Source organism: Laetiporus sulphureus (genome assembly GCF_001632365.1).
Source record: "Laetiporus sulphureus 93-53 unplaced genomic scaffold LAESUscaffold_25, whole genome shotgun sequence".
Taxonomy (NCBI): Eukaryota; Fungi; Basidiomycota; class Agaricomycetes; order Polyporales; family Laetiporaceae; genus Laetiporus; species Laetiporus sulphureus.
Window position 1 is genome coordinate 374045 of NW_024468534.1, and position 24361 is coordinate 398405.

General features: G+C 53.2%; 11 protein-coding genes across 11 annotated transcripts; 4 read left to right on the top strand and 7 right to left on the bottom strand.

The window, feature by feature from the left end:
• Positions 1–21: 21 nt before the first annotated feature.
• Positions 22–1528, bottom strand: LAESUDRAFT_750540 (uncharacterized protein). The gene is made up of 3 exons (XM_040911610.1): positions 1308–1528; positions 831–1246; positions 22–755 (listed from the first exon to the last, which is right to left on the bottom strand). Exons 2-3 carry the CDS (start codon positions 1173–1175, stop codon positions 36–38), a joined length of 1065 nt encoding a protein of 354 aa, XP_040763364.1. The 5' UTR covers positions 1176–1246; positions 1308–1528; the 3' UTR covers positions 22–35.
• A 173-nt stretch (positions 1529–1701) lies between these two features.
• Positions 1702–2914, top strand: LAESUDRAFT_726916 (uncharacterized protein). The gene is made up of 5 exons (XM_040909124.1): positions 1702–1918; positions 1977–2098; positions 2156–2440; positions 2494–2564; positions 2627–2914. The coding sequence occupies exons 1-5, from the start codon at positions 1794–1796 to the stop codon at positions 2756–2758; spliced, it is 735 nt and encodes a 244-aa protein (XP_040763365.1). The 5' UTR covers positions 1702–1793; the 3' UTR covers positions 2759–2914.
• A 202-nt stretch (positions 2915–3116) lies between these two features.
• On the top strand, positions 3117–4712 carry LAESUDRAFT_743874 (NAD(P)-binding protein; the record flags this gene model as incomplete). Its single annotated transcript, XM_040911278.1, has 9 exons — positions 3117–3446; positions 3511–3540; positions 3600–3617; positions 3676–3740; positions 3796–4011; positions 4077–4161; positions 4222–4449; positions 4531–4589; positions 4640–4712. The coding sequence occupies exons 1-9, from the start codon at positions 3138–3140 to the stop codon at positions 4710–4712; spliced, it is 1083 nt and encodes a 360-aa protein (XP_040763366.1). The 5' UTR covers positions 3117–3137.
• On the bottom strand, positions 4622–6039 carry LAESUDRAFT_726918 (Orm1 type endoplasmic reticulum protein). Its single transcript, XM_040909125.1, has 5 exons — positions 5752–6039; positions 5576–5688; positions 5368–5522; positions 5219–5315; positions 4622–5165 (listed from the first exon to the last, which is right to left on the bottom strand). The coding sequence occupies exons 1-5, from the start codon at positions 5942–5944 to the stop codon at positions 5004–5006; spliced, it is 720 nt and encodes a 239-aa protein (XP_040763367.1). The 5' UTR covers positions 5945–6039; the 3' UTR covers positions 4622–5003.
• A 217-nt stretch (positions 6040–6256) lies between these two features.
• Positions 6257–9973, top strand: LAESUDRAFT_655713 (uncharacterized protein; the record flags this gene model as incomplete). The annotated part of the gene is made up of 6 exons (XM_040904575.1): positions 6257–6399; positions 6451–6613; positions 6667–7110; positions 7166–7246; positions 7300–7884; positions 7940–9973. The coding sequence occupies 6 exons, from the start codon at positions 6257–6259 to the stop codon at positions 9971–9973; spliced, it is 3450 nt and encodes a 1149-aa protein (XP_040763368.1).
• Positions 9974–10066: 93 nt separating this feature from the next.
• Positions 10067–12465, bottom strand: LAESUDRAFT_681177 (uncharacterized protein; the record flags this gene model as incomplete). Its single annotated transcript, XM_040905756.1, has 3 exons — positions 10067–12088; positions 12140–12253; positions 12319–12465. The coding sequence occupies 3 exons, from the start codon at positions 12463–12465 to the stop codon at positions 10232–10234; spliced, it is 2118 nt and encodes a 705-aa protein (XP_040763369.1). The 3' UTR covers positions 10067–10231.
• Positions 12466–12752: 287 nt separating this feature from the next.
• LAESUDRAFT_726921 (AAA-domain-containing protein) lies at positions 12753–16279 on the bottom strand. The gene is made up of 11 exons (XM_040909126.1): positions 15953–16279; positions 15776–15898; positions 14957–15403; positions 14746–14903; positions 14521–14693; positions 14327–14461; positions 13968–14270; positions 13751–13915; positions 13407–13689; positions 13275–13354; positions 12753–13225 (listed from the first exon to the last, which is right to left on the bottom strand). The coding sequence occupies exons 1-11, from the start codon at positions 16156–16158 to the stop codon at positions 12875–12877; spliced, it is 2424 nt and encodes an 807-aa protein (XP_040763370.1). The 5' UTR covers positions 16159–16279; the 3' UTR covers positions 12753–12874.
• A 313-nt stretch (positions 16280–16592) lies between these two features.
• LAESUDRAFT_813435 (PCI-domain-containing protein) lies at positions 16593–18703 on the top strand. Its single transcript, XM_040914488.1, has 8 exons — positions 16593–16687; positions 16740–16932; positions 16983–17124; positions 17181–17399; positions 17456–17718; positions 17781–17930; positions 17994–18519; positions 18575–18703. Exons 1-7 carry the CDS (start codon positions 16634–16636, stop codon positions 18281–18283), a joined length of 1311 nt encoding a protein of 436 aa, XP_040763371.1. The 5' UTR covers positions 16593–16633; the 3' UTR covers positions 18284–18519; positions 18575–18703.
• Positions 18491–20724, bottom strand: LAESUDRAFT_655405 (uncharacterized protein; the record flags this gene model as incomplete). The annotated part of the gene is made up of 7 exons (XM_040904552.1): positions 18491–18519; positions 18575–18865; positions 18923–19150; positions 19207–19696; positions 19754–20215; positions 20270–20475; positions 20532–20724. The coding sequence occupies 7 exons, from the start codon at positions 20722–20724 to the stop codon at positions 18491–18493; spliced, it is 1899 nt and encodes a 632-aa protein (XP_040763372.1).
• A 297-nt stretch (positions 20725–21021) lies between these two features.
• On the bottom strand, positions 21022–22503 carry LAESUDRAFT_726924 (uncharacterized protein). The gene is made up of 7 exons (XM_040909127.1): positions 22348–22503; positions 22123–22287; positions 21970–22062; positions 21703–21912; positions 21534–21646; positions 21342–21481; positions 21022–21293 (listed from the first exon to the last, which is right to left on the bottom strand). Exons 1-7 carry the CDS (start codon positions 22455–22457, stop codon positions 21258–21260), a joined length of 867 nt encoding a protein of 288 aa, XP_040763373.1. The 5' UTR covers positions 22458–22503; the 3' UTR covers positions 21022–21257.
• A 9-nt stretch (positions 22504–22512) lies between these two features.
• LAESUDRAFT_813437 (uncharacterized protein) lies at positions 22513–24301 on the bottom strand. Its single transcript, XM_040914489.1, has 4 exons — positions 24271–24301; positions 24167–24217; positions 23988–24111; positions 22513–23924 (listed from the first exon to the last, which is right to left on the bottom strand). Exons 1-4 carry the CDS (start codon positions 24279–24281, stop codon positions 22656–22658), a joined length of 1455 nt encoding a protein of 484 aa, XP_040763374.1. The 5' UTR covers positions 24282–24301; the 3' UTR covers positions 22513–22655.
• Between the last annotated feature and the right edge of the window lie 60 nt (positions 24302–24361).

Here is a 24361-nt window from a genome sequence, read left to right on the forward strand (position 1 = left end):
TGGAGATTCTTCATCATGTCCCTCAAGGCATCCCGCTAATCTGCTTTGATTTCGACCAGCCTGCTCACGAACTCGAAGATCTTGCTCTTGATCGCGGCTTCATGCAGCTTCATCGGGTCCGCCTTGGCCTTCAAGAAAACGTCATTGTACACCTTTCTGAGCATCTCCGTCTTCTCTGCGTCAGGTCTCCCATTCATAGTACAGTTCACGAAGCCGTAGTCGACGGCGACTGACTGTTGGAGCCCAACAGTGTCACGGTCTGAAACGGCGAATTGCTTCAGGAACCATACCGACTTGTGGGCCGTGGGAGAACCTCTGAGCACCTCTGCAAGATTGGCGACCCTGTTTGCCATGTGGCCCAGGCCGTGTCGCGCGAACAGCGAGAAAAGGCTCGAGGAGCCGAATGCATCACAGAGTTCCTTGAAGGAACACTTTGTCACTTGCCCAAAACAGGGAAGGGAGGGATCGATCAGAATTCGATAGAGACCCCCCAGCTCCTTCTCGGAATCTTCGTCGGGGCATGCGCAGAAGCCGAAAGGTATCCACAGGTCATCCGATGGGGAAGGACGAAATGCAGATAGCGTTAGCGCGCACATCTGGTAACATCGAACAGTGTTCTCTGCCAATGTGGACAACCTCCTTTTCATCTGGGCCTCAGTGGGATCATCTGGAAAGCCAGCGTAGAGGTTTGCACGCCGTCGCATCTCCTCTGCGATGCCACCTGCCGGTCGCGCTGTATCGAGGACCCACTGATTCTGTAAAAACCATTAATAGTAGTCGCCGCGATTGTTCTTCGGCCACTTCTCAAATGTCGCCTTGATCTCCTGCACCAGAATGCCCTGAACGCGCCATTTGTGTAACATCTTGGCGGACACGTTGTTATATTTCATCAAGCCCTGGTACAGACCTAGGAGCTTCGATTCGTTCGCGGGCGTGAGCGCCTTCGTGAAGCCGTAGTCGTCACGAGTCTGTTGATGATCTGGGATGAAGTCACGGTAGACATCGCGCAGGAGATAGTGAGCTGTGGTAATGCCCTTTGAGGGTTTGCAATCGAGGATGTGAAATTGCCAGTGCTCCTTTTGACAAGCAGTCCCACAATACCACGCCGTTTCCACACTGCAGCCGGAGCACCTTTTGACTGCCGGCTGTTCACACCAGATGCATTCATGAGACATGGTCAGCTGCGTAAAAACGGCTTAAGTAGGTCCAGATAGTGGTTAAAAAGCGCGTTGCGTTCTCTATGCCTCTGATTGTTCAAACTCTATGCTCAGCGCTGAAATTGTCGCACGGAACCAGAGAGAGCTTACAATGTTCTCCTGCAGGATGCGATGATGAATGGGTAGACCAGTGCAGTCGTTCAAAGCGAAGTGGCTGTTGCAGAAGAAAGACCTGAGACCTAAGAATCCATCAAACCTTAACCTTCAACTGTTTCTAGAGCCTGCAGTTCAAGATGCCCCGGCGAGGTTGAGCATCGAGTGTTGTGTGTGGTCCTGACCGTGGCAGGTTGAGGCGGCCTGGCGGCCTGTCTTTGCGCACACGGTGGGTGCCTCACTGAAGCACGGCCGAGTCGCAGCGCGTCGCATCGCGCCGTCGCGTGACCGTGGCACGTGCCGCAGAGCCGCCATCCCTCCGAGAGGGCAGCTAGTCGGGCGAGACTTGGTGTTCGTTTCCGCCATTTCTGTTGCACGTCCTTCGGACGCCCATCTCCCTTAGACATATTTCCACCTTGATAAAGTACCAGCAATCTGTCTCATATCGATCGCCCTTGATCAGCTGCCGCCATTCCGACCTCCATGACCACCGACATCATGCACGACTCTCCCTCCTCGAAGCCACACCATTCCCCCGTTTCGCGTCCGAGTTCCAAACCAAAAGGTATACTGAAGAATGCGCCACTCCCCACCCACACTGGTCAGCAGTAAGTCTGAAATATGGTGCGGTCGATGCTGGAACATGGTTCGCTCATCGCGGCGCAGCTTGCAGTGGGATGAGGACAACTTGGCGTTGACAGAGGCACAGAAGGATAGTCAGATGAAGATCACGGAGCCGAAGACACCATATGTTAGATACAATGCCCTTACTGATACTGTTGAAAGCGGTGAGTCCCCGTCCGTGTTCTATCTGTGCGAGACTGATTGATGCCATCCGCGGGCAGACATCCCATCTCTCGATCTGAATGGCGGCTCTTTCACGGCCTCCCCTGTACGGCCACAATCTCCATCGAGCAGCACCGGTGCCACAGGTGGCGGTTCAGCGCCCTCATCTCGCCGCACCTCCTTCTCCAGTACCGGGCGCGCTTCGTCGGCGTCTGCCCGCCCTGACAGTGGCCGGTCCAGTAGGAGCACGAGCTTCAATCTACCCGACGATGCACGCGAGACGATTAGGCTGGATGGGCGCCAGCCCGGTGATGAGATCGAGTTTGAGGAGATGGACGAAGAAAGTGCGTGGCTCATTCATTTCGATACAATGATTCTGAGTTAATGGATGTTGTAGCCGCCGCAAAGCACGCTGCATTCGTCAAGGCCCGTGGACGGCACTATTCGAACGAAGCCGAAGCCATGAAGGCGAGTCTAAAGTTAACATCGAATAGATTTCTTTTCGTTACTAATGATCTCGTGTTTACCAGATGGCTGCGAAACTGATCGACGAGGAAGAAGAAGACGAGAATGTCTCGACTGAGCACAGCGTGGATGAAGATAGCGTCATGGATGAGGATGCGCCAGTTAAAGTCAACGGCACCCTGCGCACTGAAGGTTGACCGTGGAATGATAGAGTCGATTTCGAGACGTCCTAGGACGTTGGACGCTGCCTGTTGCTGCTGGTGAATGTCGTACTTGCACTGTATACTGATCCGCCTGTCTTCGCAATATATCCCGTAATTGTATTCGTGCATCTTTTGACATCGCTTCCGGACGCGATGAATTTTGAATGTCGTCCCCGTCTCGGATTGTTCACTGCTTCACGCCGCTGCAGTGCCTGAGCCAGACGCGTACATGTGATTCGTGCCTTTGCACAATTTGACGCGTTTGATCGCGTCTTGACAAATGATCGCACCCAAAATTTGTTTATTTCTTCTTTGACCTTTCCTCGGTTTGGTGACACGTTCTGCTCGTTGTGTCTCTCGTCTGCTTCGCACGATGTCCACGGAAGCAAGCGGCAAGGGCATCCTGCTCAAGGCCGACCCCATCGCAAATGTCTTTCTCGACGAGATCAAGGCCGCACTCGCGACGCGCCCCCGCCCGCCTAAGCTGGTCGGCATCCTCTCCACGTCCGCTACTCCGAGCAAATTCTATGCCGAGTTCACGCAGAAGCAGTGCAATGCGCTCGGCGTTGAGTTTGTGCTCAAGCGGACGGGAGCCGCGGCGGACCCGGAGGCGGGCGAAGGCGAGGGTGTGGAGGAGGCGATCATCGAGGCGAATGAGGACGAGAGCGTGGACGGTATCATGGTGGGCCGCGTATCCGTACTCCTTATAGACGCGCTTGTTCATGTATGTCGTGCCCTTGATGAAGGTGTATTATCCCATCTTTGGCGGGCGACAGGTGTGTAGCTACTTGCAGTCTTGAGAGTGAGAAATCCAGACTGAGAGTCTGCTGTGCAGGATCACTATCTCCAACAGGTACGTTGACTGAACTTACAAGAAGAAGTGTAAATTGAGAATGAGGTGGGTCGCCTAGATAGTGTCTCCTTTCAAGGACGTCGAAGGACTACACTTTAAGTTCCACTACAATCTTTACCACAAGTTCGTGCCCGTTTGCAGAATGCACTATTCCAATCGTCCCTGACATATGCCGCAGTATCCGCTTCTTGAACCCGAAGTCCCTTCTCTCCATCCCTCCCACCACCGTCCCCGAGCCTGCAGTCGAGGACCAGCCCCCGCTGGGCACAGTAAAGTCAATCCTCCCCTGCACGCCCCTCGCCGTCGTCAAATGCCTCGAACAGATCGGCGTGTACAATAAGATCCTGCCGTACGGCGACCGCGCATACGGCAAGACCGTGACCGTGATCAACCGGTAGGCTGTGCCAGGAGCCTCGCACCCGCCCGGTTGCAACCATTCACGCTGTCTGCCCGTATTAGGTCGGAGGTCGTCGGCCGGCCGCTCGCTGCGCTCATTGCTAATGACGGCGCGCGCGTCTTTTCCGTCGACATTGACTCCATTCAGGTCGATAGTTGCGATGCATCATGTGAAGTGTCTGTGCGCTGACGATCAGCGTTTTCGCAGGAGTATACCAAACGTCCACGGCAAAGCGCTCAAGAGCGCCGCTACTATCCGCGACATGTCGTGCATCCCTGCACATTGACTCTGCAGGAGTGCCTGGCACAGTCAGACGTAGTTGTGTCAGCAGTGCCGAGTGCAGACTATAAGGTCAAGACTGCATGGCTTAAGGACGGCTGCGTTTGCCTCAACGTCGCTGCGGACAAGAACTTCGAGGTAGATGTAAGGGAGAAGGTGAGCCGAAACGATGAGTTGACACTCATTAGCAATGCAATGAATAAGGCATGTCTGTATGGATGCTTACTCCGCCCGTAGGCATCCGTATACATGCCTACCATCGGCAAGGTCACAATCATGATGCTTTTGCGCAACCTGTGCGCCACTTCAGTGCTTCATCTCATTGTGGTGATGATGCTAACGTCAGACCTGGCAGCCTTCGATTACAGCAATATGGTGTGATATCCAAGCAGGAGTCACGGCCGACCCTCCATGCATAAAATTATACTAAAGAAACGGGGAGCAGAGAAAAGTACCCAAATACGTACGATAACCGCATAATCGCGCGAAAGGAATTGTCCGTGGCCACTATTAGAATACTCTGTAGACCCTTGTATTACATTCAAAGACGGTTAACGACACAGGCTGGAATGGTTGTGTGTGCTGACGATGCTGACGATGAAGTGAGGAGTGAGTGCGGGCCTGCTCCATACATGATTCTAAGCGGCGAGACCAGGAGGACCGTATAGATGACCGAAACAAGGTATGAGGATGCGACGGTATGAGATACTCTAAAACTGAGAGACCGTAATCTGTTCGATCGGTGTCCGGTGATCGAACTCGCCGCTTGTCGGGGTGCAGGATCCTGAACGCGGAGTCACAGAGGCAGAGGGTGTGCCAATGTTAGACGGGTCGTCATCCTCGACCATAAATCGGACGCGGCGACGATGAAGCTAGATGGCGTCTACATTTGAAGTTCTTCGCCGAGCATACGGAGAGGACTCACCATCGGCAACTTTGGGATAAGCACAACAATCAACGCTGTGAGATTGATTGCGAACATCCATGGATTATACTCGGAGTAGTGTGTTGATGCAAGGAATCTGCACGGCGACATAAGTGCGTTGCCACGGCTGTATATGCACGACGACTTACAGCAAAATGGGACAGATGAGTAGCCACTTCTTCGCTGGGGTGTACTGGGCACCTTGGTCAATTTGTTCCCAAAGTGTGAGCTCGTCATACACGCCACTGTGGAGGTCAGACTGGAAGGGAATTCCTGTCACCCAGTGAAACATGAGGTATGAGAACTGCGGACGGTCGTCAGACAAAGGCATGCGCAAGCAATGACGAGGCAGCATACACCGAGGTAGGTCAGATTGGTAATGAACCAGCTAATGTCTTGTCTCATCCCTGGAATGGTGTCGATGACCATCTTGCCTCCAAAGACCAATGCGGGATGTATCAGCCAAGCTCCTACATGAAGATCTCAGCACCAGGGACTCATATGAGCACGCGAGCGCAGTAGGAGATGCTGACCCTTGCGGTTAACCCACTCCGCATTGACATTCTCATAGACAGCTGAGTCGAGGGCTTCGTCCTGCGTGTCCTCTCCGACTTTTTCCATCTTGAGAATGCTGCTGCTGCGAGTGCGGTTGATCGCCTGGCGGACAGTGAGGCCGTGCATGACGTCTGGAAAGGCGAGAGTAGGCGAAGACACAACAGTAGACATGGCTGCGGAGAGCAAAAGAGGAAAGAAGGGCGTGTACGTGGGCAGGATGAAGGCAGTGCAGGACTTCGGCCTTGCAGGCAGAAGGTGGCAGTCGTGGCGGCCCCGCGTCTATTACACGACAGGTATAACGGTCTGTGCGGGCGTCTATTTGCGCCTAGCTCGGGTTGTCCCGAGGTCATATTGGCATAACGTGCGCACTGCGCAGGCCAACTCTAACTCTGTTCTTATCCGCTTTCAGGTTAGCGGTCTCGCCACCTTTCCCCGGATTTACTTGCTGATTCTCGCCTGATAGTGGTCAGATGAACAGGGAATATGCTGCTCCAGTGGTGCACCGTTGAGCCTACCGGCGCGGGCAACTTGGCTGCCATACGCTTCTCGTCTCCAGTACGCGTCCAGTCTATCAAAATATTCCCCACCGGCATGCAACCCTTCGCTCAACACCCCGACATCATCAGGTCAGTGATTCATAATACTCAGAATATAAGGGACTCAAAGAGACTTGAAAGTCGCACCGAGCCTCAAGCGTTCTTCTTGGAAGTGTTCTTTAACGCGTACCATATCGCTAGTGCGAATAGCAAGGAGAAACCGAAGGCGACAAATGCATTGGTGCCAACGATGATAGCCTACCCTGGTGGGCAGATGGAATTCTCGGTACCTATGGGCATGGAGGTGCGTCTCACCCAACTATACCCCAGATTGAAACCGAGACATGTCAATCGCAGTATGCCACACGTCTGATGATAGTGAGAGGAAGCTTCGAATGTGTATCCATGGCTATTTACGGCGACATCATGGCAGAGCTTCCTCCTCCGCCTACAACGTACGATCCTCGTCCACTGCCGTCAATCGAGCCCGTGCCTATAGCACCAGTTCTTGACCCATCGAACTCGCTCGACCCCACCCTCCTCGCACGGCAGCTGTTGAACGTCATACCTGATGCGCCTTCTCTTCCTCTCGCCATCCGTCTCGTATTTTGCCTCAAACCACCAAGCGACGACTGGGACTTGCCGGAGTTCCCCTATTTACATCCGGATTTTGACAACGATACAGCTGATTTTGACCTGGAGAAGGCATTTAGGCTGACAACGAGGCCAGTTTCTGATGATGTGCAAGATGATACACTGCTGCGTTTCGCAGAGAATGTTGCCAAGTCGATACGTGGAAAGGTACGTATGTGCATGAGCCTAAACTGACGCATATATGAAACTTTCTCGCTTGTAGGACAGCAGCGAAGCATATCTTGTTGCTGGTATCTTAGCACATGCTGCATCTCAGCATCCCAACATGGCTAACTTCCTCCTGGTTCGCCCTAATGCTGTCGCAGTAGGGACTTGTTTACTTATTTTACGTCATAGGAGAAGCTTGATCTACCCAACATCTTTGACAGCACCAACATGGATGAACTCACCCTCATCAGATTACGGGATGCCGCGACCAATGCAGACATAGCGCGACGCCTCAACGAAGAGTGGTTCCTCCAGACCGTGAACGGAATCGCCCAAAACCCACATGCTGACAAGGAGACTCAGACGGCTGCCATGAAACTCGTTGCTCGAATCCAGGATTGGGCAGTATTTGAGGATTCGCTCTCTAACACCCAGGGAGACTTCGCTGCTGCGGCTGCCATGCTGAAGGAGCTAGGAACGGATGAAGCATCGCTAGGGATTTGGCTCGCGTCGATGGTTACCCATGACGATCTCATTGCCGTCCTGAGCGAGAACCCTCTCATGCCCATTCCACTCCCTCACCCTCCGTATTTGTTCAGTTCACTCAAGTCTTCCTTGTCCCATGATGCCTTTGTGGCGTTCCTGCGGGCATTCATTGGTGTCGCGGCTGTGCTAGCGGTCTATGCTTTCGCAGATGCCTTCCCTCACAAGCTCTGTCGCGAACGTGCTCTGGCGATTATCAGGTTGTGGCAGGGCGTCAATGGATATCGGGAGGTCAGTCCTTCTGTGACTTCATGTCTGAGAATGTATCCGACGGTTATCTCAACAGATCGTAAACCATATGTTGCTGCTGAAACAAATGACATTCCGGCTCGAATGCATGATGGAGGATGATCCACCCCGCCGAGCTGGTTTAGATGCCGAGCATATCCTGGTCAACCTCGCGAAGGATCCCCACGCCATACTGCAACCCGACCTCGTCAAGTGTGTCCTCTCTTTGAGAGCGCCGCATGCGTTCATCACCGAAGAGGAGGAGGCGTCCATGCACAAGGCAGCTATTGTGGCTGAGGATGGCCTGTTCGGAGCAATCGATGAGTTCATGAGCCCGGTCGATCGTCCGCTTACGTTGACCAATCTTCGAATGCTCCGCGTCGCGCTCGCTGTCATTAATCAGGAGCTAGACAATGACAATGAACAACGCGTGCTCGAGGAGTTTTGGAAGGAGGGCTCGTGTAGCCTGTTGGCTCACCTGGTCGACATCTTCGTGCCAATATCTGAAGAGATTGAGGGCCAGTTCAGCATCCATTTCCCGGAGCGCCGGTCGCAAGAGCTTATGACCCAGCTCTTTCGCGCTGCAGACGAGGTCTTGAAGTTGTTGCTGCGCCTTCTTCCTGTCTATCCGCCTCCTGTTCGCTCAACGCATGCGCTGACAAGCAGTGTCGCCGATCTCTTTGCGTGTACGGACGCTGCAGACATGCTCTACTCACAATCGAGTCCTGCCTGCGTCGCAGCGCAGGAGACGAGGCAGTCCTGCATAGACACTGTTCGCACGCTTTCCGACCCATCATTGCCCGCCGAAGGTGGCAAACTCGGTGCCGAGATCGTGCTCAAGACTCTTCTCGAGCATGGTCTGCATTGCGAAGATCGTGATCCTGTGCACCACCTAGTCCAAACCTTCTGCCTCATCGACTACCTTTTGCCCATGCCCGACGTGGCTGAAGGTCAGTTGTCCGTATGGACACAACGAGTAATGCCGGTCGTCCTGAGGGAGCTTTGGGCCTTCTGCCGCGCGCTGGACACAGAGAACAAAGTGCACTTTGTGAAGCGGCTAACGAATCTCGATCGCGGTGTGGTCGGTGTTGGTGAATGGCTACTGCTGGAAGAGCTGAAGGATCTGCTGCATGCCCTCAAAGGATTGGAAGACCCTTCTCTCCCTCTGCGCGATCGTGCCATCCGGAGCTGTCAGGTTTCGATGTCCATGCGATTTCTGCTGGATGTTGTTAGCGGCGCTTCTACAACGTCCAAGGTCTGCAGAGGTTGTCTCACGTCTATGCAGGACGCTTCATCCATCTTGTCATCATGCCTGTTATCGATATATGCACAGCGGGTAACGGCTCCGGCATTGACAGAGCTCATGCAAGTTTTGGCGCGTGAGGCCCCGAGCATGGACGATGACCTCCACTCTGCTGTACTCTTGATGCTGGTGCAGTCAGCACAGAATCCCGAGTTAGATAGTGCAAGCCTCGTTCATTTGCTGGAGCAATGCATCGCTATCTATCCTGCAACTTCAAACGCGGAAGGTCCCGACGAGACATTGCAGCAAGAACTTGGTATCCTAATCGCCAGTCTCAACGGTGAAGACCACACTTTGGACACTGCCATCGCAGAGCAATGCGTGTTCCTACTTGAAAGACTTACAACGACATCATCAACCTTACGAGGTCTCACACGAGCCTTCTTCATGACTTTCTGCGATCGGTTGCGCGACACTCTCGGTACCGAATGGCACGACCGCATTGCCAGCATCTCAGAACATATAACCATTGCGGAGGATACCTCACGGGCTTCGCCAGTGATACCCCTTTCCGAGACGGTGGAGCTCAGCATGCACGACGTTGAAGAGCTTCTCCGGCACAGCATACCCCCACCTTCCACACCACCGCGCAAGGCACTGAACCAAGATGTCCTCGGCCTCGTCACAGTATCGCCACCTGCCATAATCCGTTCGCCTGCAACAACGGGTCTAACGAAGACATACAACAACAATGATTTCAGACAGCTGCGGCAGACTCCATCGGCGAGACAGAACACCAGTCGGCTTCCGAGTATGCATGTAGACGTAGGTGTAGCGATGGTCACTTGACCTGTTCCTAGATACTGATGGGCGACAGGAATTCGAGAGCGCATCTTCACCTACCATAGTAACGGTACCGATGCCAGTGATGCCGACGGCAGCAATCTCATTCTCGGCAGAAGGGTTTCAGCCCCTTGCTCCGCCCTTCAATCTCGGCTAATACGATGTGAAGAACGGCCCAAGTGTGATTGATCTACAATTGCGTGACTACAAGAAGGGTAACTACACAAAATGCTAAACAATTGGTACGTAAGGTACAAGTCCTGACTATGATGCTTGGTAGGGCACTCGTCGACGGGCGTTTGAAGAAGACGAGATGTGATCTGGGTAAGGGGGGATGAGATCGTCGTTTGAACGAAAGTAACGGTCCATCTCTGAAGCATCGAACTCGGACGTGGTTGGAGGAGGCGAACGCGGCGCGATATTTCCGGGCGACTCAGGTGGTTTCGCGGGCTTACCACCAAGATAATAAGTTCGCTTGCGCCTTGCTTTCACAGGTTGCTTCTCGACACTCGAAGCTGTCCCCGATGACGTAGATCTGCGGGGAGGGACGCTGCGTACGGTGAAGTGTTCAAGGGTCCGTGTGTACGGAGAGAGGGTGTGGTTTGAGTGGCTGAGGGTGGACAGTTTAGATATAGAACTGTTTGCTGCTGCCCGTAGGATGATTTTTGGGTCGTGATCTGGCATGTAGTGCTGATCGGAAGGAGATCCTGGCTGAAATCTATCTAGATTCGAAGATGCGAGGGATAGGCGTCGGGAATCGCTGACTTGAATGCCCATCTCCTCATCTGATGTGGGCGGCGTGGGCACGGAGTGCGTCATGTCGCTCGAACGTGACGGTCCACTCCGTAGGCTCGATGGACTGCCCACGCGGGGTGGAGGAGATCGGTAGAGAGGTGGTACAGGGGGGAGATCAGAGGAGGAACGGCCTTGCTGCATTGACTCCTCGTGCCAGGAAGAGTTCATGGCAACGCTTGCGTTCGAGCGGGTGTCGTCATGGAACGGTGTCATGCCGGCAAGGTAAGGATTATAGGACGGATGACGATTGATAGGTTGTGACCATGGATGAGACGGTTGGAGTAGCGAGCCACGGGCGGTGCTCGACCGAGGTGACGACGTAGGCCCGCGCGAGCGTGCCGCTGTCGAGGATTCCGCCACGGGTGAGCCATCCACAGATGGCAGTATTTGTGACTGCGAATGATACACCCTTGGTCGTGTGATAGTCCCCCCTCCTACGGCCGGGACCGTTTCGTACTCCGTCTCATCATCCGCTGCAGAGACAGATGGTGGAGAATTGTAATCCGAGAAAAGCTCATCCCAGTTGCTCGAACTATACGACGCAGCGTCCTCGAGCGAATCTGCCATGTCATTCGCCTCCTCCGACAAGACTGCCAGCCCCTTGCTTGGGGCGAAAAGACTCCGGAATCCGCTGAAGACGCTCTTCGCGGGCAGGCCTTCGGGTCGCAGGCCGTATGTCGGGTCGTAATTCTCGAGATCTGGGAATGATGTTGTGTCCTCTGGCGCAGGTGTGGCTACTGTGGACGGCGGTGAGGATGCTGTGGAGGATGCTCTGCGGCCTGCACTGGAACACGAGAAGACGGATGCCGTGCGTGCTCGGCTGACGCTAGCAAGACCATACGGCTGTCTGAGCGCAAGACCAGGCGGTAGGCCCATGGGTTGCATTTGCGAGGGTCGATATACGGAGAGTTCCGAGGCAGACATCGAGTCAAATGTGCGCAGACGTGAGCTTGTGGATGGACGTTTCGTCGACAAGGGTGTCTCGACCTTTGCTTTGACCCATTGCTGGCTCAGCCTGTGAATGATCCCCGGCAGGTCTTCTCTGAACATCTGACGCAGCTGCCCCTCTATCTCGTGCTGTATGAACTTCTGAATGACAGCGATCGAGTCGAATGTACTGTTAATGTCGACATTCTGAAGAGGGTCGGTCTTGAAGACGAGCGTGATACCCTTTTGCCGTGAGACGACGAGAACGACGTACGAGTTCAGCTTGAAGTGGGACAGGCGTAGGAGCATGGGGACGACAAGAGGTTGCTTCGCTGCAAGCATACCCCTTGACCCGCCCATAAGGAGAATGTCGGGCTGCTTGTGGTTTAGAGGGTTTGCCTGGAGGTGGTCAGACGACCAAACATATATCTTATGCCGGGTACTACGTACCTGCACCTTCGTCCTCAGCACTATATGCGCATCTCCAGAGTAGGTGAGGCGAAAAATTCCCCGGAACTGATCCATCGTAAGCTCTCCGATGTCCCTAATCTCCAGTTCGGGAGGCTGGTTGTGGCGATACAGCACGTCAAGTGAGCACCCGCAGGCTAACAACGAGGAAACGGACAGACTTGAGTACCCATCTCCAGCTCGACTACCTCTATCTTGTCTGCTATGACGGGCGGCTTGTTGCCCTTGTTGAGAGCCGACGTGAGCAACTGGATTGCATCGGCATGAAATTGGTCGGAAAACCGGGGCCACTTGAAGGTGAACGACATCGGTGCGCAGTGGGTAGGGGAAGTGAGGGCATCCGAGTGAGTCTTGCCGGTTGGGAGAATTCTTGTTCAGCAAGAGAGATTGCGGAGAAACATATAGCGAGCGGAGGGGAGAGGGCATGCAGAAGACGAGACCGATTTTAGGCCGGCTGCCGCCACAGAACGCGGCCTCGCCCACGTGCTCTATGCCTTTTTGGGATTCTTGATCGCGATTCTGGCGACGCCTCGATGCGCACTGGAAGCACCACGGCGCCAGGAAAATGTATGTCATTCATTTAGACTCTGATGCAGAACGAAGGAGTCTCCGGCGCATTTGCATTGTTTGGAACTGTTTCATTGTGCTGAAGTCAATGACATGCAAGCTGGCAGGTCATAGGAAACCACCAGGTCATAGAAAACTGCATGACCAATTCTACATGCCCAAGCCCATCAACGCCTGTGTCAATCTCTCCCCGATCGCCTCGGGCTCCTGCCTTGCCATCTCTGCAGTGCTCAACAACTTCTTGATGCCAATGTTCAGCTTCGACATGGTCTCGTCCTCATCCGTCTCAGAGCTGCCGAACCCGGCCTGCTCCAGCATGCGAATCGTCTTGCGCCGCTCCTCTGTGCTTGGGAAGAGCTCAAGTTCATCCAAAACGTGCTCGACAGCGCGCAAGCTCGAGATGGGCGGTACGCGCAGCTCGGAGTCGAATGCTTCTGACAGACCGAGGTCCGTCAGGACGGGTCGTAGTGAAGAGGTAGCGATTATAAAGAGGCGACGGCCCTGCGGGAGATATGAGGCATGCACCGTGCACAAAAACGACATTGCTCACCTTCGGTGGTCTCCGCCCAAAGAGCACCATGAGGGCTTGCAGGACAGAGTTCGAGAACCTCGGCCCAATGGGCGTAAAATCTGTCTTGACGTCAATTCCGACATATCGACATAAGACTGCGCCGGCGCTCACCCAGTAGTCGCTCTAAGTTATCCACCACAATGACGCTCAGCGGGCTCTTGTAGCTGTCTGAGAAAGTCTTGTTGATAGCAGCGACCTTCATGGCCTCAGAGAAGCCGACCATGTCGTCCGGCGAGAGAAGTTTCATGAAAGGGTATTGCGATGCTTGCGCAATCGTCGCGGCCAGCGCTGTCTTGCCAGCGCCTGGCGGGCCGTGCAGCAGGATGCTGACGAGCGGCGTGCGCGTTGATGTGCGCACTTGGTCGACAAAGAGCTTCCCAGAACGGAGAATATCCTTGATACAAATCATCTAGTCAGAATATGCATAATGTAGCGCGAAAATCTTGTTCACTGACGTCAACGACCTGTGAATAGTGGATGATGCCGTTTTGGACGACTTGCTCCAACTCTTCCTTCGCAACACCGTACGCAGGCTGTACTTCCTCGAGCGCGTTCATGAAATCTTCCCGACTGACCCGCAAGTTCTCGATATCGTCTGAGATGCCCGCTAACGTTCCGACCTACCATATCATCAGTAGTGATCCATAGCCACAACAATAACTCCTTGTTTACCTTAACATGCCGGCTGAAGGCGAAACTCGTCGCACTCTTGACCAGTCCATTGATCTCCGCGCCAGAGAAGTTCTTCGTCAGTGCGGCAAGTTCCTCCAGGTTGACGTCGTCTGCCATCACTTTGTTCGCCCGCATCTTCGCAGTGTGGATGTTCAGGATCTGCAAGCGACCGTGCTCGTCTGGGAGGGAGATCTCCATGTGCACCTCCAGACGTCCAGGACGGAGCAGCGCCTCGTCGATCATGTCGAGTCGGTTCGTCATACCGATGATGAGGACGTTGTTCAATTGGTCGACACCATCCATCTGTGCATCGGTCAATATCTCATCCATACGTTCTTGGCACTAATTAGATTGCATACCTTGGATAGAAGCTGATTTACGACGCTATCACCGACACCGGTCCCTCCACTAGTTGAGCCACGCTGTTTGCAAATGGCGTCCAGCTCATCGAAGATGATAATGTGCAGTCCGCTCTCGTCATGCTTCGCCTTGTACTACAACAGTACGTAATAGCAATGAGCATCGACGACCACTACAGAAATGTACCACTAACCTCCTTCTCCGCGTCCTCGAAGAGTTTCCGAATGTTCTCTTCTGATGCGCCTACGTACTTGTTCAGTATCTCCGGGCCGTTGACGATCTTGGGCTCGCGGGCATTCAACATCTTCCCGATTTGTCTCGCCAGCAGCGTCTTGCCAGTACCCGGTGGCCCGTAGAGGAGGATACCTAACACAAGCATTAGATCCATCGCTCATGTACTCACCGTACCGAAACGAACCTTTCACGTGTTGGATGCCGAGTTTTTCAACGAGCGCTGGAGGGAAGACACGCGAGGCGAAGGCACGACGGAAGATTGCGCCAAACTCCTCGTCCAAACCGCCAATACCCATGTCTTCAAACCTGAAGTTCGGTGCAAGGATGGCATTTGGTGGGGCTCTAAATGTTTGTCAGTACGACATGTATAGAACTTGAAGTAGACCAGGCCATACTTCTTCGCGCTGGACTTGATCTTGATCGCGCTATCGCTCGCCTTCAAGAACGTTACATCTGTCCTCTCCATCACGACCCCATATGAAGTCGGCGCGTGGGAAGCTTTCCCCGGTTGGTTGGGAAGGTCGACTACATGAAGCGCCTTCACAGTCGCCTTCAAGTTCTGTCCGTGAAACTCGAAGACGAGGATCTCGCCGACCGCGAGTACGATCCCGCTAAACGCCTTCAAGAAATTGTGAGACATCTCATCCGCAGAGAATTGTTCGGCGATCTCATGTCCACGCCGCAGGAAGCCGACTTCAATATCAACTGATTGGAGGTAAGGAGGAGAGGGAGAGAGTGGCTCGACGGTGACTTCGTCGCCGGTGAGCGACAGACCAATCCATTGACGTTGCACGGCCGAAGCACCGATAGAACCTGACGATAGTCGACCAGTGTCGTCGTGTCTGTTCAGCTACTGTCAGCACATTGATAGAAAAGGTGTATGACATGGTTCCTTAGAGTATGAGTGTAATCGATTGCACGGCAATGCCGTAACGACCGTTGACTCCAGAGATACAGGATCAACTGCATTGTAGCCCCTCTCTTGTAGTTCAGTCAGGATACCAATACCGCTCGCCTATCAGTAGCATATATGCTGTACTCTCGCACAGCGGATGCATGACATCGGGGCAGACTGCTCCGATGGCATGTACCTGACATCGAGAGCACAGCGTAAACGTTGCTCCAGAGACAGATCAGCTCGTCAAAGTGGAGAATGGATGAGGCATCGCCGTGCAATCGAGGAATTCCAGATACAAAGAGGTATTGCAACTTACTTCGTTGTCAGAGGGAACGCTTGCTTCACGAGTACATGCTGGCCTTGTGTGAAGTCGGAAGGGTGTACGATAAGACAATTGGATAGAGCAAGTGCATCGCTGGGAGCTGAGGCTACCACGAATCTAAAGCATAGATGTGTGAGTACGCATTATGAAACGCACAACGTAGTTGCGTACGTTGAGCCCATCCGTGCATGCGTTCGCTGATCATAACCTCTTTTCTCAGCAAGAGCACCATCATCGTAGCGCGGTGTTTGTATGCGTTGAGATCGGCTTCCAGCATCGTGTTCCCTTTGGAAATGCGCGGCACTGCCGCTTGCAGGGAGACGGGAGTATGGGGGTTGCGGAGGAGTAGGGTTATTGGATGACCGGAAGAAGCTCATAGTGTACACAGGAGCGAGACAGGCGGAACCAAGCGAGATAGTTATATGTACGCAAGAATCTGGCTGTAGGGTATACGTGTAGACCGTGTTCTATGTCGTGGCTGCTGCTGGAGAAGAGTGGGCGCTTGTCGTTGCACGTCTGGTAAGCTTAATCTCAAATCATAGATCAAGATTCGTTGTGGCACATGGCATGCGGCCGCACACGGCGAGGCTGTTCGCAACGATATACGCATACATAGAGCGGAAATTGTTCACAACGGTATACGCACAAACTTGGTGACTTTCACGTTAGACGTGCAGTACAGCCGCTATCAGCCTGCAGTCTGATGTGAGAGTAATTATATATACATATAACGAATAATTTGGACGACATTTCCGCATTGAGAGTTATTTCACAGGATGGTTGTCATGCTCCCACGGTATACATACACCCTGATCGACTTAGAATTTCAGCCTTGTCCTTGGAATCGCAAAGATGGTGGCCACAGATTCAGTATCGGTGTTCGCGGAAGGCACATTTTCTGAGCAGGTGTGTATGCTGAACGCTTCCCCACGCGGCGCCCTGACATTGTGCTCTCCAGATTCGCGAGCTGGTGGACTACCTTGCTCGCGGCCGCCCAGAGGAGGAACGACCGGCTTACGTTCAGCCTTTTACAGACATTTTAGAGACCGCGGAAGGTCAGCCTGCAATCGAGGAAGATGAGGCACGACGGAAGAATGTGTTCACGATGGTTCTGGGAGAAGTGAATGGGCTCGGGGATGGTTCAGAGAAGGGCAAGTCTGCTCACTTTGTCTTGGGACGCTGAACCACAACTCTTCTACAGAGATCGAGGGATTCTTCAACTTACTTTTTGCGCATTTCATCACTCTTCTTCCTCTTGACTCTTCCGACGCGAAAGCGCGTCTCGTCAGTCTCTTGCAAACGATCGCAGGCTCTCCCGATCAAAGTATCATCAAGTATCGGATGTACGCAAGCCTCTGTGCACTCAGTCCGATCCTATGCTCATTGATCTTCCTCATAGACTGTCAAACTTCTTCAATGCGCTTCCTCGTCGATCGAACCTCCGTCTGCTCGTCTACAAGACGTTGCTTGAGCTTGCAAGCACACATGATGAGCTCGAACTGCTTGGCCTCTCACGCGGAGATGTAGAGAAGTGGGCGTCTGAGTGGGACATTTCTGTTGAGGAAAAGAGCGAATTCCTTCAATCCGTTGCCTCCGCTTATACAAAGAGCGGTCAGCCGTAAGTGTTCTCGCATTTCCCCTCGCGCTATCATGCACGAATTCATATCTCTTCAGAGAAATCGCCTTTGGCTATACCCTTTCATACGTCCGTTCTCTCCCCTCCTCATCGCCAAATGCTCAGACTGCCGCCGTGGACGCCATCGTGGATGCCCTCCGCCTTCCCTTGTACTTCGACTTCGATGCTTTCTTCCGTCTGGACGCTGTCGTCGCAGCAAAGGACCACGAGCTGTTCTCTCTCCTCCAGATTTTCTTGAACGACGGCTTACCCGAGTACAAAGCATGGGAGGAGGGTCATGCGGACGCGTTCGCAAAGTATGGTGCGTGATTGGCTGCGTGTGCTCGGAAGTAGGCCAATGACATGCAATTCATTCGTTCGCAGGCTTAGAGAGGCCGCAGCTCGAGCGTAAGGTTCGCCTGCTCAGCCTGGCGACCCTTGGCTTCCAGAACATTGGACATCACCTGCCATACTCCACGATTGCCTCGACGCTGCAGGTTGAGCAGTCCGACGTGGAGCGATGGGTCATCGATGGTAGTAGCTGCTCCTACTTGAACGGACCTTCCACGCATTTGCTCACGTTACTATTCTATACAGTGATCCGCGCTGGCCTGCTGTCAGGCCGCCTCTCACAAACCTCACAGACACTGCATGTCACTCGAGCCGGCATACGCGCGTTCGAGCGCCCACAGTGGGAGCTGCTGGAGAAGCGCTTGCTCGCCTGGAAGACTGGCCTGGCAGGCGTGCTGGACGTCATCGCAGACGCAAGAAGGAAAGGTGGTGCCGAAGCGGTTGCTAGTACGAGCACCGCTTCCCCGGCAGGGACCGAGGTGCCTGTACCTGCGCCTACGCCTGCGCCTGCGCCGCCAGCGGCTGCCGCGGCGTAATTATCAGGTGGAGTCTACATACAAAAGGGAGCTCTGTTCCCATATTGCGGACGGGGTATAGGAGAGATGTACTAGTGCTGTATCCTAATGAACCTCGGCACTGAAGGACAAGCCGATTTGCACAAATATTGGTCTACGGGAAAGTTCATGGAGCGCTCGACAGCAATGCAATAATTCGGTATGACATCTAATGAAGACACTCGTCCATTACCACTCTCCATCGAAGCCGATGAATCCTGTTGAGCGAGATCACAATGAGAATCCGGTCGTTCTTAGAACTTGTAGACTCACCTGTCAACAGGAACAACGGGAAGAACCGCTTTTTTTCCAGCGAGGAACACCAGTTCCACGCGCTCGTCAGCCGTCCGTCGATGCATGAGCCAGCGTCGTAGTAGTTGCCGGCCCCTGAACCGTCGAACCCATGACGGAAGAAATCCCCGAGGATCTCCTTGCATAGAGAATCCATACTGCCAAACTCATCCTCGATGTATGAGCGTAACGCGGGGTTTTCCGCCAGCTTTGGTACCTGTGAGAGCGTGTTGCATATAGGGAGCAGGATGCGGTAGATTTGTGAGTATTTGTCTGGAGGATTGGTCAGTGAATTGGAGAAATTGGCGAGCAAGCAATAAGGCTGCTCACCGATGAACATGAGCGCATTCGGGACGTTACGATCGCCCATGTGAATGACAGATGAACCGATCCACGAGCCAATACTCCTCTGGGCACGGTTGAGGATGATGTGCATCATGCGCGACGTCTTTGGCGCAGCCTGCACACGGTTCAGGCCCTGACCAGTATCGCGCAGATGGTAGTGCACATTTTCTGAAAGAAGATCCTGTTCGGCGAGGGACCATAGATGAAACATATCTGAGTGCCGCTTGTGAGATTGATTGCCTGTAGTGATGCATGAATGGATTATATACCATGTAGAACTTCGCGCCAAAGCGTCAAGCTCTGAATAACGTATGCATATTGCTTTGAATGATCGTGGGTGAGCCTTGCGCCGCCCCTGCCATTTTTTATTGCCAGGCTACTCTTGCCATCTCTTGCCTCCGTCGGATGGAAGTATTTCTTCAAGTACGCAATCATCTTGTCACATGGGTCCCGATTCACCCTAAGAAAGGCGTGGTTATCGCCTATGCTATAGAGACACTGGCAAATTTGTTCTTGGCTGAGCCCTTTGCGTTCATATCGAGCTGCAAGGACCTCGATCGCTCGCTCTTTCGATTTGATGTCTTTCTGAATTTCTCGTCGCGAGCGGCCCTCAGCTGTGATCTCTTTGGTAGCGGTCGCCACGAGATCATCGCGCAAGAGGCCAAGGGCGTCGTGAGCTTCCAGGACGGAGTACACTGTCTTGATTGGCTTCACACAGCTGAAGCTGAGTATATCCTTGACCTCCGGCGTCTGGCTATCCTAGAACATCTTGATGTCGGTACAAATCCGGAGCATGCGGACTTTAAGAGGACTGACCTGCAGGAGATACATGAGTTTGCCATATGTGGAGCGCATCTTGTCAGGGTTTACAATCTTATGCCGTCTCCCAAGCTCGAAAATTTGCTGATAGAAATCTTCGTTCGCCTGGAAGTCACGGTCGGCAAACAGCTCCTGCCCTTGCTTATAGTCCGCTGATAGTACCAACCCAGACAGGATCGCACATAGCTCGCGGATCTGGTGCACTATGCGCTTTGCCTTGGACAGCCCGAAACCGATTGTGTCAATCTTGTCAGTGTACTCAGAAACGTTCAAAGCAGCCTCCAGCAAGCGCAAATATTTACGTTCGCCAAGGGTTAAACGCATAGGGATAAACTTCGCGCGGTCAACGAACCACTCGCCGACGGTCGACTGCTGCGCCTCATTCGATGCAGTCTCGGATGCTGATGCTTCATGCACGACACGTTCCAGTTCTTCGTCGGAAGCACCATCATCGCGCATCTGATGAATAGGTGTCAGTCCAGCAATGAGCGCGCATATCGGGAAGCGGCTTACGGCACTCCCATTCTCCTTCTGCGAATCCTGCACGTCCTTTGAGGCATGCACAGATATATCATTCCGTAACTTTGCCTTCTTCTCTCTCTGTCCCGTCAACGGCATTGTGGCATGCCTCTTGCGAGTGCCTTTTCGATGCTGTGCGGCGAAGCAGACTTCACAATAGTTGTCTGTGCAAGTTTCACAGAAGACTTGTGCAGGCTGATCTGACAAGCCAATCGTCAGACCTCGCAGAATGCAGAGCGCCAACTCATTTATGTACCTTCGCATTCTACGCAAAATCCATCTACTATGTGTCCAGTCTGAGCACCTTCATCTTCGGACGCATCCTGGACATTCGGAAGCCCTAAGTTGTCGTGATCCCCGTTCAGGACGCTGTCAAGCGAGAAACCAGCAGCCTCCTTCTGTGGCTGTGCGATGTTATCTTCCGCTGAGGGAGTGTCTCCCAACGACATGCAGGCTGACGCTGGATGACAAATTGACTGAAAGGCAGAGTCCGCGAAGACGGGTGAATAGTAGATCTGGAGAGAGTACAAAGACAAAGGAACGGCTGTCGGGAGTCCTTTACGAAGGCTAATTCGTGAGCCTACTAATCAAGAAAACGTTTCGCATATGGAAATGTCGAGTACACGATTGGCGCTCGAGCTCCGCGCTGAGCAAGATGTCGGTCCTCGTACAGCCTCTCATGGTCAGATACGCCTAGACGAAGCTTCAAGGAACTGTGTATGATCACTCAGCCAACCGTTGACGAAAGAAGCCGCCTTCCAGCCGTGCATCTGCTATCAGTCAAAGATGCAAATGAACTCCAAGGCTCAGGTTTAACACGCCTGTAGCGTAACGTATTCGTATTTACATTAGGAAACGAGTCCGTGTGCAGATGCATGGTGGACAAGGCGATTGAGTACTGTATATAGACAAAAATTAAGGAATAGTATAGTACAGCCTTACAGTGCAACATCCGCATAGTATAGACTGAGTGCTGCAGTCACTATTTCCTCATTCTCTTCTTGAAACGCTCCATAACCTGCAAAGAACTCAGGAGCGAAGGGACAGGCAGAAGCATGATACATACGAGCTCGTCTGTTGCCATCTGGGTACGATCATGTTGAGGTCTCCGGTACTCATGATCCTCTGGAAGCAAGCCCATGGCTTCAAGCTTTGCATCTCGGATGATATCTGCATCGGACTTCATCTTGAGATTAGGCCGATAGACTAGCAATTGGTTAGAAAGACATTCAGAATGTGGAATAGACTCGTAACTCACAGCGAGTAGCAACGAGATGCTCCTCTCCGTCTTCCTTCTTCTTCCGCTCCTTCCGCTCCTCTGAGATCACGCGTTTCGCCTTCTCCGTCTCTTCTATGTTCTTCAATCTCGTGCTGAGAGACGGATGAGGTGAGCAATGGTTCACAGTCGGGATCGGCAAAACACTCACTCCATTCCGAGATCGACCTCCGGAATGGCAGTCAGCATGGTCATACTGTTGGTTACGCTGCCCTCGTCTTGTTCTCGTTTCTCTTGGTTTACCTTGTACCTCTCTGGTATCTTGAACAATTCAGCGTATGGATCTGGTGGCCCATCATCCCTCTTCGGCTCATTCTGTGCTCCTCGTCTTAGCTTCATGTTCTCCTCGATATATGCCATCCTGTTGTATCGTCATTCACTCGTTATCTCTGTCACATATCCATTGGACTGTACGTACATATGCTTATCCACGTCTAAAGCATTTGTTTGCTGAGTGAAGTTGTTCGTCCTCACTACCCGACGTGCCTTGGTCTCCGCATCATCTTCCTCTCTGAACATCTCATCAGTAAATCAGACATTGCAGTGGATTCCAACGATGATATTGACGTACTCGTCTTCGTCTCGACTCGCCTGTGCGCCCTTCTTTAACCCACCCTGCTCCTCTTCCTCGCGTGGCCTCTTTCGACGTTTCTTTGCATCACCCTTAACAAGCTTCTGGACGTCAATGCCCTCCCTCGTTCGTCTGAGCTTGCGCAACTCGATCAGGTCCGCGAGGCTGGACAGTGGACAAGCATTCGATCAGCTTGAAGCCTTGGCTATGACCTATAGGACCTACTCTAGCGTTTCATCTTCTGGTTGATGCTCTTCCTGCTCCGACGCCTCGTCCTCTACTTCGAGGGGCTTCTGCCGAATGTGCGGCGGTGGGCGAGCTCGTCTCTTGATCATGGCGGTACTTTGTCAGTAAAGGGCTCAAGCGGTGGCTGAAGCAGAGTAAATCGGAAGCGCCCATAAGCTTGGTGTCATTTTGAATTTTATTGAATGCACACAAAAATTGTCTATAGTAAGTACCCCAGAGCCGCAATAGGAGGCAATGTTCTACAGCTCCCAAACACGAAACCGAACGACTTTCTACAGACAATACATTCAGAGCACATTGGATGGGTCCGTGGCCGGTGTGGCCGACCTTGGGGTCGGCAGTTGTACAACATCGCTGCTCGTCGAGTCCTCCAGCGTCGATGCATCGTCCCTCTGGTCTGAGTTAGGGGGTGAAGGGCTAGAAACTTGCACGCGAGATCCATTCAGTTCAATGTCTCGCGCGTACGCCGAACTCTCCCCTAGGCCGTACTCCATGATGGCAGGAGAGGCGTAGCGGGATAACAGCGTCTCAGGCGGTCGTAGACCACCTCTGCGAAGCCGAGGAGCGATAACGTGTCTCCGAGCTTCAGTAACGTCTGCAATACTAGCCCTTCTGCTAGCAGGCCCACCGATACCCTCGGATGCCACAGGCGCAGAGCCCGTGAACAAATGCAACAGTTGTGATGAGCTCATATTATCGGCGGTCGAGGTTCCATGAGAAGCCGTATCGTGATTATCTCCAGAAGGCTCTGAAGGCTCGGGACTCCAAGGAAAAGAGCCTGCTATCTCTGTTCGGCGCGGCTGGCGACCTCGGAAGGTGTCGCTCAGCCAGCTCGCGTAAGGCCCGGGGGACCATGACGTTGATGACGAGGCAGATTCTTCAGTTCCGGCGGTGTCAAGGGTGTGAGTAAACCTCCAGGTCCCGTCTGAGGAGTCTTCTGCCCGCACATTGTCTTGCTCTTCTACGGATTGTCGTATTGACGACCGGCGTCTCTGCGTAAACTCATTGAAGTCGATTGTCCGTGAACGCGATGGCCGACGGATCGAATTCTGCCGGGTCAGGGTGGAGGGGCCAGCAGAGGCATTATGCGGCCAGGAACTTGTGCGAGACGCGATAGACGACCACATGGGAGACAGAGGACGTGGGCTGGTCACGGTTGCAGCAGGACCCCCCTCTGCCACGTCTAGAGATCTGGAGGCTAGCGAGCTCGTCTCAGAGGGAGCAACATTGCCCAGGACATCGTACGAAGGCGCTTCGTAGGACCTCGTAGCAAAGGCGTCGTACAGCTCTGTGCCCAGGCGAACACCTTCCAGGGGCGCCTCAACCTCACTATGAGCACTACGATGGTCCACATGCTCGTCTTCCTCATCCGTGATCTCTGCCACAAGATCTGTGTAGGCGACGTTGAAGCCCGGTCGATCGAGGTAACGACGGAAACCGCGACGACCACGATATATGTGCAGCGGCGCTGCTTGCATGCGGAGAATTTTGGCTGTATGCTCGGATATTAGCCGTCGGTCGAGCTTCTCCTTACGCGTGCGACGATCTGCCATTTCCTGTGTGGATCAACGAAATTGCTGCAATCAGCACAGGGAAGCGCCTCCAGAATTGACACTTACGTTGACAAGCACGTCTATAAGTGTCGCAGTGAACGAATCACCCTCGTCAAGCTCCTTCACAAACGTCTCATATGAGATTTGATGGTCATCCTTCTCCAACTTCTTTCTCTTGATGGCGCCCATTCTGAGTATGGAACATCCATGAGCAGCCTACAACATAGTCGCATGTCTAGACGTACACAAGGGTCTTGAATTTCAGACGGAGGACATCGTCTTGCTGAGAAAGACTCCTGGTATGCACGATGAGCGATGTATGCAAAAGACCAGAAGAGCACTATTTTACCATTGACCCATGGTCCAGAGACGGGGAAGAGTACAGCTACGGTGGGTCTCAGTCAGGTAAGCGGTTTATTTACCATCCATTGCTGCTGACT

Coding starts and splice junctions, on each gene's coding strand:
- LAESUDRAFT_750540 (XM_040911610.1), bottom strand. CDS start 1,175: ATGTCTCATGAATGCATCTGGTGTGAACAGCCGGCAGTCAAAAGGTGC. Junction 756..830: donor GGCGCGTTCAGGGCATTCTG/GTGCAGGAGATC, acceptor TGGTTTTTACAG/AATCAGTGGGTCCTCGATAC.
- LAESUDRAFT_726916 (XM_040909124.1), top strand. CDS start 1,794: ATGACCACCGACATCATGCACGACTCTCCCTCCTCGAAGCCACACCAT. Junction 2,099..2,155: donor TACTGATACTGTTGAAAGCG/GTGAGTCCCCGT, acceptor ATCCGCGGGCAG/ACATCCCATCTCTCGATCTG. Junction 2,565..2,626: donor ACGAAGCCGAAGCCATGAAG/GCGAGTCTAAAG, acceptor CGTGTTTACCAG/ATGGCTGCGAAACTGATCGA.
- LAESUDRAFT_726918 (XM_040909125.1), bottom strand. CDS start 5,944: ATGTCTACTGTTGTGTCTTCGCCTACTCTCGCCTTTCCAGACGTCATG. Junction 5,523..5,575: donor CCAATCTGACCTACCTCGGT/GTATGCTGCCTC, acceptor GACCGTCCGCAG/TTCTCATACCTCATGTTTCA. Junction 5,316..5,367: donor CTCATCTGTCCCATTTTGCT/GTAAGTCGTCGT, acceptor GTCGCCGTGCAG/ATTCCTTGCATCAACACACT.
- LAESUDRAFT_726921 (XM_040909126.1), bottom strand. CDS start 16,158: ATGAGCTTCTTCCGGTCATCCAATAACCCTACTCCTCCGCAACCCCCA. Junction 15,899..15,952: donor CATGCACGGATGGGCTCAAC/GTACGCAACTAC, acceptor TCTATGCTTTAG/ATTCGTGGTAGCCTCAGCTC. Junction 13,916..13,967: donor CCTTCAGCCGGCATGTTAAG/GTAAACAAGGAG, acceptor ATGATATGGTAG/GTCGGAACGTTAGCGGGCAT.
- LAESUDRAFT_813435 (XM_040914488.1), top strand. CDS start 16,634: ATGGTGGCCACAGATTCAGTATCGGTGTTCGCGGAAGGCACATTTTCT. Junction 16,688..16,739: donor AAGGCACATTTTCTGAGCAG/GTGTGTATGCTG, acceptor TGTGCTCTCCAG/ATTCGCGAGCTGGTGGACTA. Junction 17,719..17,780: donor GGACGCGTTCGCAAAGTATG/GTGCGTGATTGG, acceptor ATTCGTTCGCAG/GCTTAGAGAGGCCGCAGCTC.
- LAESUDRAFT_726924 (XM_040909127.1), bottom strand. CDS start 22,457: ATGATCAAGAGACGAGCTCGCCCACCGCCGCACATTCGGCAGAAGCCC. Junction 21,647..21,702: donor GAGGTCGATCTCGGAATGGA/GTGAGTGTTTTG, acceptor TCCGTCTCTCAG/CACGAGATTGAAGAACATAG. Junction 21,482..21,533: donor GCATCTCGTTGCTACTCGCT/GTGAGTTACGAG, acceptor ACCAATTGCTAG/TCTATCGGCCTAATCTCAAG.
- LAESUDRAFT_813437 (XM_040914489.1), bottom strand. Junction 24,112..24,166: donor CTGAAATTCAAGACCCTTGT/GTACGTCTAGAC, acceptor TTCCATACTCAG/AATGGGCGCCATCAAGAGAA. Junction 23,925..23,987: donor TTATAGACGTGCTTGTCAAC/GTAAGTGTCAAT, acceptor TGATCCACACAG/GAAATGGCAGATCGTCGCAC.